This window comes from Nomascus leucogenys, chromosome 3, assembly GCF_006542625.1.
Source record: "Nomascus leucogenys isolate Asia chromosome 3, Asia_NLE_v1, whole genome shotgun sequence".
In the NCBI taxonomy this organism is placed as follows: Eukaryota; Metazoa; Chordata; class Mammalia; order Primates; family Hylobatidae; genus Nomascus; species Nomascus leucogenys.
In genome coordinates, this window is record NC_044383.1 from 29,998,295 (window position 1) to 30,014,049 (window position 15,755).

At 53.8% G+C, this 15,755-nt stretch overlaps 1 protein-coding gene across 5 annotated transcripts in view; it reads left to right on the top strand.

The window, feature by feature from the left end:
- SH3PXD2A (SH3 and PX domains 2A) overlaps positions 1-15,755 on the top strand; it is a 257,237-nt gene that overhangs the window by 211,891 nt on the left and 29,591 nt on the right. For all 5 annotated transcript variants that reach the window (XM_030807435.1, XM_030807429.1, XM_030807433.1 and 2 more), the window contains one exon: positions 14,467-14,580. In XM_030807435.1, the coding sequence (XP_030663295.1) occupies positions 14,467-14,580 (114 nt within the window). The remainder of the gene's footprint in view (positions 1-14,466; positions 14,581-15,755) is intronic.

Consider the following 15,755-nt stretch of genomic DNA (forward strand, 5'->3'; position numbering starts at 1 on the left):
TCACTCTTGCCTGGCAAAGCCGTTGGGTGCGATCTCGTGCCAGAACGCTCTTTCAGCCTGAATGTCCCTGCCTCGCCCTACCCTGTGGGCTTAGAGGAGAGGCAACTTGGAGGCAAGCCTGAAAACCACCTCTCCATGAGGAGTGGGAAAAGCCACACCCTTGACTCTTCCAAGACTCAGGGCTTGGTAGACACCAGTGGAGTAGAGGAGAAGCAGATGAGGAACTGGGTTTCTTGGCTCATCTGTCAGATGGGAATTTAGGGCATAATAGAGCAGGCATTTGGAGCACTAATAGAGCAGGCATTGCTGGTTTCCTTCTGCAAGGCAATGAACAGCTGAGCTGGAGTGGTTTAACACTGAATGAATGCTGTACTGGGTATCAGACCTGAGTGCCAATCCTGGCACCTCCCCTTCTTAGCCACACACTCCTTGGGTAAGTCCCCCATTCTGAGTTTCCTAAGGCAGCCTAAGATTTCACAGACCTGGGGACAGACTTCTGCCCCAAGACATACCGAACACGCAGTCCTCAGAACTCCTTTCTCATCCTCACTGCCAGGAGGCGGACCTGCACAACTCAGGCTGCCTGGACCCTCCCAGCTTGCACCTAAGATTTTGGCGTCATGGTTGTTAATATTGATATTGCCCTTCCATTTGCTCCAAAAAGTTTGAACAGTAAATTTTAAGATCCTCATACTAAGCCATGTCCTTTTGTCTCTCCATTTAAGACTTTGCATCTTGTCAGATTTGAGCTGTCATTACCATCTGTTCAGACCTCTTTTTTGGCTCCTAATCCTGGCACAGCTTTTGCTAAATGAGATCGTGCTGCCAGTACTGTGTCTCTGTCCTCATCCTGGGTTGATTAAAACATCCAACAGGACAGGTTCCCATTGGAGCCACTCCGTCCTGTTGGGTTTTGCCAGCCCTCGAGCTGTGGATCTGTCAGTGCCGCCCTGTAGCTCCCAGGGCCCTGGGGGATCATGAGAGACACAAGGGCCTGGAGGTCTCAGCTGTGACACATCCCAGGCCCACCAGTCCAGTAGCTCACTCACTGCCAGGCCCCCTTTCTTCCTGTTGCACCCTTCTGACAGACACTGCCTGGGCGAGTGTGCAGAGCCCCTTCCCCAGGCTCTCCCAGCATTCCTCAGGGAGTCCATGTTTTACTTAACCATGACCAGCAATGAGGCTGCCCTTCTCCACTCTGGAATTCACCGCCTTCTTCTTTAAAAGCTGGGACCATTGCCCATTTTGTGTCCTTGGGTGTTGCTCCCATCTCCATGTCTCCCACGATTGCTGATGATGACTGGAGGGCTCTTTGTCAAATGCTCTTGGGACCTTTCTGCGCGGCCAGCTGGTGAGAGTGCATCGAGGCAGCCTGTCCATGCTGTCCCTACCTCTGCCTGGGGTCCACTTACCCTCCAGGGGTCCGTGTGCCAGGCTGAGACCCTTACTTCTGAGAGCAAACGCTGAGCTGCAGACAGGAGCCCAGGAGACCCCTCCTCCCTGTGCCACACCCTCCTCAGGAAAGAGACTTAGCTCTTTCTTTTTTAAAAAAATTTTTTTAGATGGAGTCACGCTCTGTCACCCAGGCTACAATGCAGTGGTGCGATCTTGGCTCACTGCAACCTCCGCCTCCTAGGTACAAGTGATTCTCCTGCTTCAGCCTCCCAAGTGGCTGGGATTACAGGCATGTGCCACTACACCTGGCTAATTTTTGTATTTTTGGTACAAACGGGGTTTCGCCATGTTGGCCAGACTGGTCTCGAACTCCTGACCTCAGGTGATCCACCCGCCTCAGCCTCCCAAAGTGCTGGGATTACAGGGGTGAGCCACTGTGCCTGGCCAACTTAGCCATTTCTTACTCTTTCTCTTGCTGGAACAGCAGGGAAAACACTCTTTTTGTTCCCCTGAGCACATCCTCAGGGCTCCATCTCTGAGAATGTAAGTGTCCTGATTGGATTCTTAGCAGGCCACCCCTTCCCGCCCCACTCTGCTTCCCTGACTGCCACTCTTCCATCATCTTCCATCGTCTTGCCCTTGACAGCAGGTCTCTCTCACCATCCACATCATTTACAATTGTGACATTAGAGTTTACCTTCTTGCATCTTCCATCTTCCTGAGCGCCTCATGTTTAGGAATCTGGGCGCAGGCTCACACCTCTGTGCTCTGCTTAATAATGGGACTGAGAGAGGGCACCAGCTTGAAGTGACTGCCTCATTTTCTTTTTTTTCTTTTTTTCTTTTTCTTTTGTTTTTTAAGATGGAGTCTCGCTCTGTCGCCAGGCTGGAGTGCAGTGGCAGGATCTTGGCTCACTGCAACCTCCGCTTCCCGGGTTCAAGCGATTCTCCTGCCTCGGCCTCCCGAGTAGCTGGGACTATAGGCACACACCACCATGCCCAGCTAACTTTTGTATTTTTAGTAGAGACAGGGTTTCACCATGTTGGCCAGGATGGTCTTGATCTCTTGACCTCGTGATCCACCTGCCTTGGCCTCCCAAAGTGCCAGGATTACAGGCATGAGCCACCACACCCAGCCATGTATGCCTCATTTTCATCTGGAATAATCCCCTATGAAGCCCTTAGAGTGAGCCCATGCAGCCTGTCACTCTGAGGTTCAATTCAAGTCTCTTCTTCTCTAAGAATTCTTCCCTGCCTAGTCAGTCTCATCTCTGGATATCTCTGGTTCCTTGGCAAGCAAGCATTGTATCACCCACCGCCATGTCCGCTGCACGGGGCTGTCCAGGTCACCCTGCCGCACCCAGCACAAGCAGTCTCGTGCCGAGTCCCCCTGTGAGCAGCCCCCCTTCTCATCCTTCCACTGCTCTGCAGCTCCTGGAGAGGCCTCATGCCATCTTGTAATCTCCACCTCAACCTGTCTCCGACCCCCACCCATGCCAGGCACAGAATCAGACCCACACGTTTTCAATAGAGACCCTCTGAGGTCAAGGGTAAATGACAGTGACACCACGAGGGTCTGTCTCTCTCCCTGAGACTCCAGACACCTAAGACCTACCTGCTTCCCTGGCCATCCCCGGCCCCAGTCACCCAGGAGCATTGAGGTCTTGGTTTCTTCTTTAGAATTCCACTTCATGTCAGCGCTTTGCGACTTGTGCTCGTCTGAAGGCACTATTCTGATTCCAGTGAGGCACTGTTCTGAAGGCTTTTCAAGGATTAGCTCCTCTAATCCTCATAACAACCCTGAGATGTGGGTACTTTGGGTCGGTTTTGCAGATGAGAAAATTGAGGCAATTGCCCAAATTCATGCAGCTGGCAAGTAGCAGAGCTGGGCCTCAATCCCAGGCAGCCTGGCTCTGGAGCGCTCGCTGGAAACCATTCTCCGCTACCTGTCATTTAACCATGTGTCCCTCTCTGCCTGTGATGCTTGTTAGTCAGGCCTCCTTCTGGGTGCCTCACCCATGACCTTGGTCTGCTCAGACCCACCAGAACCCTGTGGGCTTGGCGGGGACCCAGCCTAGCACTGGCTTCTGGGCCTGTTTGGTGAGGTGGGCAGGCTGGAGTCGAGTGGGGAGGTGGCAGCAGCCCAGGCTGTCTTGACACGGACTCCACGGAGCCTTCCAAATGGTGACGTAGCAGCCTGTGCTAATGATCTTGGAATCCAGGGCCTCAGGCGCCCAGGGGAGGTTCTGGGTCCCTGGTGGCCTCAGAGCCCATCTAGGGAGGGAAGGTCCTGGGCAATGGAGCAGGGTGGGCACCAGGTAGGACCCACTGAGTGGCTCATGAAGGCAGGGGCTGCGTGGGTGCACACAGGAGGGACTGGGGGAGTTTCTCGCTTGCTCCTGTTTGCTTTGGACCGTGGAGGCGCGTGTCTTGGCAAGAGCTGCAGTGACAGGGCTTTCTGACCAGGGGAGGCCTGGCCGAGGGTGGGCGGCCTTTTGCTGGTCTTAAAGGCACAGCACCCACAGACAGCCTGCATTTCCAGCTTATCTGGTCCCACAAAGGCAGAAGTCTTAGATCTGCCTGGAGGTCATGGGAAAGGGGTCAGGCTGGGTCTAGGACAGAAGCACTCCCTTGGGCCCAGCCTTATGCTGGGTGTGGTATGCGTAGGTGGGCAGCACTTGTGCCATGTGCCTGAGGATGCCCTCAGCCCCTTCTTCCTCTCAGTGTCTCCCCACCCTCTGCCGTTTGGTGCTTGCAAATACCCAATTCCCTTCTCCAAACCTGCACCAAGCAAAGACTTGGAATGCCTAGGAAGATCACCCTTCCGAAGGGTCAAGGTCTGAGCTCAGGTTTAAATCATGAATAGAGGTGCTCTGGGAAGCAGGTCAGGGTGCCGGCTGAGGGTTCTGGAAGTGGGCTGCTGTTGTTCACCCACCCCGAGCCTGTATGAGGAGGAGTTTGAGGCAGGGCCTGTCTTCCTCTTTTCCTAGCTCCACCATGCACCCCTTCCCCACCTGGATAACAAAACCTGGCCTGGGCATGGAATGAGTACAGCCCACATTCTGAGCTCTGAATTACCTGGTGTTAAGCCAGATGTGAAGGACCAAGAGTAACTCACGGGAAAGGAAAACATGAAGCCTGGAAGTCATCTAAAGCCTCCTGGGTTTTTCCAAACTCCAAGCTCTGAGTCTCATCCTGCCTTGAAATCCTCTGGGTTTGTGCCCAGAGCCTGAAGCCCAGCCTTCCCCAGCAGGCCTCAGGGCCAGGGCACAGGCGGCAACTGAACCCCGTGTGTGCCATGCCTGGGTGATGGGGGAGGAGAGCATGAGTCCCAGATGGGTGTTGTTCACGGCAGTGTCCTCGTGCCTGGAACAGGACCTGGCCCACACCAGGTGCTCGGGAAATACTCGCTGGTGAAAATCTCTGGGTATTGCATACACCATATGTTCCTGATGCCACTGGGCATCCCCAGGTACTTAATATTACTCTGGTGTGCCAGTGAGGCTCAGAGAGGGCCAGCGACCTACCCCAGGTCACGCCAACAGTGAGTAGTAAAGCTAGGATCCTAACCGAGGTCTGCCTAGGAAGAAGGGATTAAGAAGCATCCTTGGGTGCAATCCTGGGCTGAACAGGGCTGGGAGGGTTGGGAGTCAGTGGGGGGAGGATGAGAGGATTTCAGAGGGAGAGGAAGGAGTGGGGGTCTCCCCTCCCCCCCACCAGCTGTTTTGTCCTAGGCCGAGCTGTGACCTCAGAGGACTTTATTAACATCCTAATTGTGTGCAGCTGGCCTCACTCTGGCCCTAATGAGCTCGTTATTCTCCCTCCTTAAGGAGGCCATTGTGGCCTAGTCACCCTGGGGATAGCAGTGGCCTGGGAGTGCCCGTCACTTCCTGCCGCCCTCAGCCAGGCTTCCCCATTCCTGGAGAGGCTAAGGCCCTGGTCCCTCTCCTGGCCTCTCGCTCTGTCTGGCTCACTCTTTCATTTCCCTCCGTCTCTCTGTGTGTATCAATCTGTGCCTCAGTTTCCATCTCTACTCTTTTTTTTTTTTTTTCTTAAGATGGACTCTCGCTCTGTCTCCCAGGCTGGAGTGCAGTGGCGCGATCTCGACTCACTGCAAGCTCCGCCTCTCAGGTTCACGCCATTCTCCTGCCTCAGCCTCCCGAGTAGCTGGGACTACAGGCACCCGCCACCACGCCCGGCTAATTTTTTTGTATTTTTAGTAGAGACGGGGTTTCACTGTGTTAGCCAGGATGGTCTCGATCTCCTGACCTCGTGATCGGCGTGCCTCGGCCTCCCAAAGTGCTGGGATTACAGGCCTGAGCCACCGTGCCCAGCTTCATCTCTACTCTTTCCCTCCCTCCCCTGGTGTCAGCATCAGTCAATTTGAGAGAGATTTGAAATTGGCCAAACAGGTGGACTCTGCTGGGCCAGTTCACTGAAGATGCTTAGCCTGGATAGAGGGAGGACCTGGTGCTTGGGCCCCAGCTTCTCCCTCCCAGGGCTGGGACATCCTCCCTTCCCTGCCCTGAGCTGGAAGTGCTGGCCAGAACCCCCCATGTTGCTGTCTCCTCTCCTCAGCCCCTGGGTCATTGCAAAGTGGGTTGTTACTTGAGGCCCACAGAGCAGGGCTGGCGGCAAATGCCAGGCTACATGTTCGTTCTTTCTGGGCCTCTGTCACCTAGAAAGGGCTGGGCCCTGGCCTTCTGGCACTGCAGAGACATGGCCCGATGGGAGGAGAGGCCAGGGTGAGGCAGCTTTGGGGTATTGTCCAGTTTGGGATTCTCCTAAACAACTTCTCCGGTCTAGGGGTTTAGCCCTGAAAGCCAGGGCTAGAGACTCCAGAATAACGGTTTCTGCCACACACATGTGTACCTGGGGTCCTCTCTCAGGGTTCCTCTAAAACAGGCTGCAGTTTCCCATTCAAGGAAATGAGCATGGTAGCCCCTCCCCTGGCCCCTGTCTGGGAGGGGTCATCTCAGCATAAAGGCACTCCAGGCGAGAAGACCTGCCTAAGCAAGGCCCTGGCAGGCATCAAACGACCTGGAGGGCATCAGAGGGCCTGGCTGCCAGGCTGGGCTGGAGGGTGTACTAAGGGGGCTCCCAGCCAGCCCAGGCCCCTTGGGAGGGTCCCCACTATCTCTTGCCGCCACCAAGCTCCCTGCCCCACCTCCCAAAAGATCCTGTTTCCTTTGTACCTGGAAACCAGGGTTGACTTCTCAGGGAAGAAGCCAGGTGTGGCAGCCAGCCAGAGAACAGCTGCCCCCAAACCTGGGCATAGATAGGGCCACTTTCTCAGTCCACTTCCTTCCATCCTTCTGAAACCCCTGAAGATAGCCCTAAAACCCCAGCTTAGAGCAGATGCATGGGCACACACCTACACACAAGTCAGTTTCCCGAGATGAGCGAGTGCATCCTGATACCCTCAGGCTGTCCTCTGCTTGTGCACAGCACAGATACCACCTGGCCACCCATGGGTGCTGACCCTCTAGTGATTAACGACCACCGCCGTGTGGATAATAGCTCAACCTAAGCTACCTCCCTGCAGTATCTCCTTTATTCCCCTCAACAACCTCAGGAAATATGCTCCATTCATTCCTGTCATTACAAAGAGGGTGACCGAGACTCAGAAAGGTTTAGTAACTTTCCTCAGCTCACACAGCTAGGAAGCAGCAAGCCAGGACCTGACTTTGAGTCTTTCTGACTGAATAGCCCTAATTACCTCTGTTCCCAGAGGACCCTCAACTGTACACATTGACAGCCAGGTACATGCAGGCTGGCATCTCTCCTCGTGGTGTGCACATACAAGACACCTGCTCAGAGATGTGTCCACTCTCAAGTATCTGTGTAAAGTACCAATATTCAGGGGCATACATTCTCAAGGAGTCACCTTACCCTCATGCATGCAGCAGACCTGTACCTTATCCACTGACGGTGGCTAAGAACCTGGGTTCTGCAGGTGGACTCCCTGGTTGTGAAGCCTAGAGTCCTCATCTGTCAATATGTGTGATACACACATGTGCAGACAGGGCCTTGGTGCTATGTGCATATCATGTCCAAGCACACAGGGCCTTTCTCCTTGGCTCCAAAGGCCTCCCAATCCCAATATCTAGGTCTCTTCTCCACTGGAGGCATCCTTTCCTCTTCATTCTTGGGAAGCTTTCCATGTAAGTCCTGCTCCTTTCCTTCCGCAGGAGCCAGGGATCCGGGATGGAGGATGGGTCTGCACTCATAGGCAGCTGGAAGCTCCCAGAGGTGGAGCAGGCCTGGCCCCCACTCCTACCTCTGCCACACAGGCCTCAGCACACAAGGAGAGCTGGGCAAAAAGTTGCTGTGGAGCTGAATGTATGGCAGAGGGCCCGCTGGGCAGGGCAGCATGACAGTCTGCATCTCAGACTGTGTGGGTGGCCCAGGGATGTGCCCAGGGTTGTCTCTGAGTTCTTCCCATCTCAACATCTCTGCTGCACCAGAAGCTTCTACGGTGGCTGGACTACATTAACTGCTGACCAGGAGCTCCTCACCCTAAGATATTTAATAGCAACTTAGGATCCTATTAGAATCCTGTTCTCCCACTGTGCGGTCAAGACTTGGAGCTGAGTCTTTTTTTTTTTTTTTTTTTTTTTGAGACAGAATCTTGCTCCATCATCTAGGCTAGAGTGCCATGGCATGATCTTGGCTCACTGCAATCTCCACCTCCCGGGTTCAAGCGATTCTCATGCCTCAGCCTCCCAAGTAGCTGGGATTACAGGCATCTGCCACCACACCTGGCTAATTTTTTTGTATTTTTAGTAGAGACACGGTTTTACCATGTTGGCCAGGCTGGTCTTGAGCTCCTGACCTCAAGTGATCTGCCTGCCTCGGCCTTCCAAAGTGCTACAGGGATTACAGGTGTGAGCCACCACGCCCAGCGTTTTTTTGTTTATGTTTTTGTTTTTGTTTTTCAGACAGTCTCACTCTGTCACCTAGGCTGGAGTGCAATGGCATGATCTTGGCTCACTGCAATCTCCGGCTCCCAGGCTGAAATGATTCTTGTGCCTCAGCCTCCCCAGTAGCTGGGATTACAGGCATGGGCCACTACACCTGGCTAATTTTTGTATTTTTAGTAGAGACAGGGTTTCACTATGTTGGCCAGGCTGGTCTCAAATTCCTGGCCTCAAGCGATCCGTCTGCCTGGGTCTCCCAAAGTGCTGGGATTACAGGCTTGAGCCACTGCACCCAGCTGGGGCTGAGACTTTTATCTTCACCAGCCTGGGCTTGCCATGCCAGCTCCAGCATGCGCAGAGTGGGACTGTGTGGCTTCAGGTCTCAGGTCCTTCCTGTGTCAGGCTCTGTTTTTTTTTTTTGAGACGGAGTCTCGCTCTGTCACCAGGCTGCAGCGCAGTGGCGTGATCTCAGCTCACTGCAACCTCTACCTCCCGGGTTCAAGCGACTCTCCTGCCTCAGCCTCTCGAGTTACTGGGACTACAGGCGCACACCACCATGCCCAGCTAATTTTTGTATTTTTAGTAGAGATGGGGTTTCACCATGTTGGCCAGGCTGGTCTCGATATCTTGACCTTGTGATCTGCCCACCTTGGCCTCCCAAAGTGTTGGGATTACAGGTGTGAGCCACCGCGCCTGGCCCAGGCTCTGTTGATGATAGGGCAGATGACAGCTGCAGAGAAGAGCCTGCCACCAACTTGGCTATGGGCACTCCACTGAGCAAAGATAGGCTCAAATACCACCTAGGTGGGCACAGGTTAACATGAGCAGAGGCGCCCACCCTGACTCTATGCAGACCTCCAGGAACCCTGGCGTGAGTCACACTGTTGGGCCTCTTGGAAAGACTCCCTACGCTGACCCCACCCATGGCTGCTGACAGGCCTCTGCCAGGTGCCAGCAGCTCAGACGTCAATTGTGGCAACCAGGGCTCCTGACCAAAGTCACTGGTGCACCACTGAGAAGCAAGCAAAACCTGAACCCCTGGATGTGGCCCAGCTCCCCAGAAGGGCTCAGGCATCAGCTAGTGAGCCCCATGGGGCTTCCAGGCTCCCCTCCAATGCATGCGGAGGCACCGTTTTCTTTCCCACAAGATCTGAGAGTGCAGTGGTGGAGAGGAGTGTGCTGGGGGAGGTGTGGACAAGGGTATGTGGTTGGTTTTTTTTTTAGGTGGGGTCTCGCTCTGTCACCTAGGCTGGAGTGCAGTGGTATGATCACGGCTCACTGCAGCCTCAACCTCCCGTGCCCAAGCCATCCTCTCACTTCAGGCTCATAAGTAGCAGGGACAACAGACACATACCACCACCTAGGGTGGTTAGCGCGGGAAGTGTCAGGATGAGACATGGGAACCAGAACCGTGCACTATCAACATTTTTTTTTTAAGAGATGGGATCTCGCTATGCTGCCCAGGCTGGTCTGGAACTCCTGGGCTCAAGCAGTCCTCCCACCTTGGCCTCCCAAAGTGCTGGGATCACAGGCATGAGCTACCCCCACCTGACCACTACTGACATTAGAACCTGCACCTGCAAAGGCATGTGAGAGCCTCAGCTTTCAAGAGCCTCCTGTAAGTGACTCCAAGTTGGGAATTGTGGTGACAGCTCTTTGGGATTCTTGGGGGTTACATCCTAGTGAGCAGAAATTTGGGGAGTGACCACATGCCCAGAATGGCTTGGTGGGCTCTGTCCTTCCCTCCTGAGGTCTGTGGCAGCAGGTGCCTGGTTGACTTTTGTTCCTCAGATTTGGCTCGCGATGGGGGACCTTCAATCATGATGCTTAGTGATTGTTAGGGGTGGCTCAGCGAGGACTGTCTCTGTTCAAATGATTGAAACCCAGCTCCAGATACAGTAGTCCCCCCAACCATCTGCAGTTTTGCTTTCTATGGTTTCAGCTACCTGAGGTTAACCATGGTCCGAAAATATTACAGTATTTTGAGAGAGAAAAACCACATTCACATAACTTTTATTACAGCATATTGTTATAATTGTTCTATTTTATTAATTATTGTTAATCTCCTGTGCCTAACTTGTAAATTTCTATTTATTGTTAAATTTATAAATTATTTATTTATTTAGAGGCAGCCTTGCCCTGTCACTGAGGCTCCAGTGCAGCCTTAAGCTCCTGGGCTCGAGCGATCCTCCCACCTCAGCCTCCCAAGTAGGTAGGACTACAGGTGTGTGCCACTACACCCAGCTAATTTTAAAAATTTTGGTAGAGATAGGGTCTCACTTTGTTGCCTAGGCTGGTCTTGAACTCCTGGCCTTAAATTTTTAAGTTAAACTTCTTCATAGGCATGTATGTATAGGAAAAAAATGTAGTATATATAAGGGCTTGGTACTATCTGCAGTTTCAGGCATCCACTGGGGGTCTCAGAATGTATCCCATGTGGATAAGGGGGATTACTGTAAGGTAAACGGTGCAGGAAGTTTGTTAACTCATTGTAGCTAGGAAGTCTAATGGGATGGCTTAGCTTTAGCACATCTGGAACCAGGAGCCCAAATGATGGAAATCAGGACTGAATCACTTTCCATCTCTTTTTTATCTTTTTCCTTTTTTTTTTTTTTTTTTAAGAGAAGGGAGTGGGGGTCTTGCTATGTTGTCCAGGCTGAACTGGCCTCAAGTGACCCACCTTAGCCTCCCAAGCAGCTGACATTACAGGCACAAGCCAGTGCTTCTGGCTCTCTATCTCTTGACTCTGCTGCTGCTTTATTGACTTAATTCTCAGGTCTTCTCACCCCATATGCCCCTTGCAATTCCTGAGTTTTGTGGGACTCAAGTTTTAGATCATCAAAGCACGCATGTTTGCTCCTAAAAAAGCCCCTGAGCGGCTTTGCTTGGAACCATCAACAGTGTTCAGAGAGATGACAGACTAATCAAGAGATGAGTGGCCAGATGTGCCCATGTCTATGGTAAAGGAGGCAGGGTCACATGACATGCAGTCCTGCTCTGTGACCAATAGCCAGCGTCTGTGGGAGAACAGCTGGGACTGGTGCTTCCTGGCAGAGGCTGCTGGGGTTCTTGAGAGTACTCCCCCAGAGGCTCAAGAAGGGGGAAAAACATCCCAGGCAGAGCCCCTTGCAAAGTCCATGCCCTCTGGCTGCTTTGGGGCCTCCATCAGCCACAGCTTCTGAGCAACCAAACCATTGTGGCCTGGGCATCAGGGAGGATGGTGGTGCTTCTCCCGGCAGCCCTTTCAGTGCCCCATGCTGGGTTCAGAATGTGCAAGTGGCTGTGGGCAAGACGACGGTGACCCCCAGCCACCTTCAGGCAAAAGGCAGGGAAATTGACATGCAAGCCTCTGTAATATTTTCCCAACCTGAATCGGGCAGAGGGAACGAAGGCAGGTATCCACTCCAGGCCCAGGGCAATGAGGCAGCTGAAATGCTCCCTGCATCCATTGCTGCTCCTCCCCTCCTCTCCCCAGGTGGACCGGCCTAGGCCCTTTGCCTCTGCTGGATGTCTCTGTAAAGGGACAGCTTGTTGGGAAAGCTTGCTGGGCATTCTCATGGAGACAGAGCCCTCGGACTCCTTGACTAGCTAGTGAAGGTTGGGCTTTTCCTTGGTCCAGGGAAGTAGACAGTGAAACCCCTTCCACCATGTCAACGAATGGGTCCTACTGGCTTTCCTCCCAATAGCCGAATGTGGAAGGAATGGCGCCTCTTGTTTATCCAAATGTCAGAACAGCCAAGGTGCAAGTAGAGGTCAGGTAGGGGCTCCCTAGGTGCCAAAGTCCACCTCCTCCAGCCTGACCTTGGCCCCAGTGTGGGCATCCATTGCCCGCTGTAGCTAGCTTTCAAGGGTACTGCATGCCCCAAGCATGGTCTGGACCCTTCCTGAGTTCCCATAATTACAAGCCACCTGGAAGCAGTCTCATCACCCAGAAGTTGAGTGAGTACAGATGTCTGGTGCTCTAATAACCACCTCCAGCCCCACAGGCCAGGGAAATGATGATAAATTTTAGTGGTGTGTCCAGAAGTCTCTGACCTGCCAGTGGCTGCTGCCCTGTCCCCAACCAGTGGGTTCCAGCACCTGCCTGTCAGCACGAGCTGCTCAGTGACTTCAGCTGTTCGCTCGTAAGAGGTACCTACCTTTTTCTGTGATCCAGAGAACTATCCAGCCTGCCGACGATGCCCGCCTGCCCTCTTCCAGCCTCAGACCAATGTCCCCAGTGCAGGAGGTCTCAGGGGTAGAGAGTTTACCTGAGAATTGGTGTGGGCTTCTCACCCTGGAGATTGCCTGCCTATCCTGGTCCCACACAGGCAGCAGAGTGTAGGGGTTAGAGGCCAGCCTGCTTAGGCTCCAGTCAAGGCTCAGCAGCCCCTCAGTGCCACAGTGTCTCATTCACCGATGTACATGTTTATGAAATAAACGTGGCAGTAAGTGGCCCGGGCATGGACAGTCTGAGAAGCGGGCAATCTGGGAGACACAGGGTTTGGAGCAAAAGCAGGAGGTAGAGGAATTGGACCAGTGGCATTGTTTCACCTGCAGTGGGGGCATATCCCCATTTCTTCCTGACTCTGATGGCTTGTGACTCACTGGCCCAGGCTGCCTTTTCTCAGGTGTGTATGGGTTGTGTCATAAGAGAAGGTTGTGGTCTCCAGGGTTGGCAGAGCCTAGGGGAGGGAGATGGGCACAGGGAGCAAGAGGGCCTGACCGGGGGTTCTCCAGAAGTGATCCTGTTACCTCTCGTCTCTCATCCCAGGCAGAGAGGGACAGAGTCTGTGGGCTGTCCAGGCAGCCCGCAGGGCCCTGAATCATGGTGCTTGAGCCAGTAGCTCAGAGGTAACCCCTTTCCAGATAGGAGGACACTGAGACCGTAAAAGGGCAGTGACCCAACTGAGGCCCCTAAGCCACATAGGCCTGTACCTCAAGAGTCCAGACTCCTGGTCCAGGGCATTTCATGGGCTTTGCAGAGCTGCAAGCAGAGGGTTGTGGAACTCCCCAGAAAGGGTAGGAGACAGAGGGCATTCAGGACTAGACTGCTGGCTGTTTGCAAGCCCAGACCTGTCATATGGGGCGGTGGGGACCTAGTTGAAGACCTAGGAGATGAGCTGGGGTTCTAAGTCCTTGAGGTCTTCCCACGACTGTGCAGTGGTACCTGGCAGTTTTTCCCCCCTCTCCATTGTTTTCACAGCAGCCATCACGGAGCCTTCTCCACCTCCCAGTGCTGAGCCCACCTGGGGGTACCTGAGAGCCTCCTCCCACCAACATGCCTTCTAGATCCTTGGGCGGCCACTTGCTGCAGTGGATGGTGACAGGGCCTCAAGCACTGCCCAGGGAGAAGCCTTGAGTTCTCCAGACAGCAAATGGAGAACTGGGCTGTGAGCAGAAAAGAGAATCAGTACCTAATTACTTTTGGGGGCAAAGAAGTATCAGGGAAGAAGGGATGAGGAGGAAGACAGGACCATGTGAAGAGGACCTTCTCGGAAGGGACCAAAGGCAGTTAGTGGAGTCCCAAGGCCCAGGTGCTCAGAGGACTTTGTATGAATGAACAAATAAGATGAATGAGGCTTTGTCACTTGGCCAAGACCATCAAGCATCATGTGAGGATGCAGTGCCCACTTAGTGCGACTGAAACGTGAACACACTAAAAGGGCAGCTGTGAGTAGCACCAATGCGAAGGTACCACTGATCCGTGATGGGGAAAAGGCAACCGTTGACTGTTAGAGACTGTCTGTGAGGCACTTAGTTTGAAAGCTGAGAAGGCAGCCAAGCTCCAGGCAAACCAGTCATCCTAATGGGTTTGAAAGACCACAAATGGTCTCTCTGTATGCCCGGAGCTCCCTTGGCCTTTCCTGCAAGATGAATTTTCACACACTGGACATATCACTGTGTCTATTTCATTTTCCATCAGACATTTGTTAGTGTGGCTCACAGTTTATTGGTCCCACTTCTCAGGGAGTGTGCTGGTCGTTTCTGCCTTAGAACAGACGCAGGCTCCTCAAGGCTGGAGCTGGGCCAGGCATTTGCTGGGTACCCAGGCCGTCTGGCTCCGTGCTCTTGCTTCTTGTGCCTCTCCTTCCCTCCTCCTCCTGGTCCCCGAGCCGCCCCTGCCACCCTGCAGTCTCTCACAGTCCTGTTCTCTCTTGTCCTCCCTGCAGGCTGGTGGTTCGTGAGCACTTCTGAGGAGCAGGGCTGGGTCCCTGCCACCTACCTGGAGGCCCAGAATGGTACTCGGGATGACTCCGACATCAACACCTCCAAGACTGGAGAAGGTGAGGGCTTGCAGGTCCAAGGGGCAGGGAGCAACGCGGCCTGTGGAGGCAGCTCTCTCACTCTTCCCCTAGAACCAACAGAACCCCTAAAGTGAGCTGAGCCATATCCTAGCCTCCTCCCTTGGGATCCCATCTCAGTAAGGCTGGCCCAAAAGCTCACCTCCCACCCCAGTCCAACCCCTGCTGCTCTGTCTCAGGGGCTCAGGAACTAAGGGATGGCTCAGACCCCTACACAGTCAGCCTCTCTGATTAGCTTTGGCTTCATGAGGTTTGTTTTCCCACCCACCCCCCTTTTTCTTATTTTTTTTATTTTTATATTTTTTTCTAGAGACAGGCTTTCACCACGTTGGCCAGGCTGGTCTCAAACTCCTGGGCTCAAGCGGTCCACATGCCTCGGCCTCCCAAAGTGCTGGAATTACAGGTGTGGGCCACTGCACCCAGCCCTTCCTTTTTTTTTTTTTTTCTTTTTTTCTTTTTTAATTCCAAACACTTAAAAACTACTCCGTGAGGTTTTTCAGGGTCTTTCTCCTTGCATTTCAAAGAGCCTGCCCCTGCCCTCTAAGCCAGCACTGGCCTGGGCCTATCTGTGGCTTCTGTACTCCCTAGAGCAGGCTGCCTGAGCCCAGTCCATTTGCGCCACCCCCAGTTCCTGGCTGCCTGCTCCTAATGGCTTCCAAGCCTCCCATGGCCTGGCTGCGGGAATTCTTTCCCTAATGGTTAGTGGGGATGGTCCAGATGGATGTGTCTGAAAGCCAGAGGGATCGAGGCCACCACCCGGCGCTCGGGCCACCTCCAGGCCTGCTTTCTGCTGCCAGGCCAAAGTAAGCAGCCGCCAAGTGCCAGCTCCTTATTCATCCTTCCCCTAAATGTCGGTTATTCGGCAGGCGGTTGGGGCCTCACCCTTCCTCCTACGTTGAGGCTTTATTTCAGCCCCTTGACCAGAGCCTCGGCCCCTGCCATGTGCTTCCACTGTGACAGGTTTCCAGGGATGAGGCCCTGTTGGGAAGGGCCCGCATGTTCAGGCTGGGCTGCTCCCTGAGCCCTGGGGCCAAGCCTGCACCTGTCTCCCCTCTGGTTCCATTGCACCTCTGCAGCAGGGGAGGCTTGGCCCCTGAGCTAGGTCTGGTCTCATATGCCTGCAGTCCCCAGCCTCACCTCCTACTTAGTTCCACATT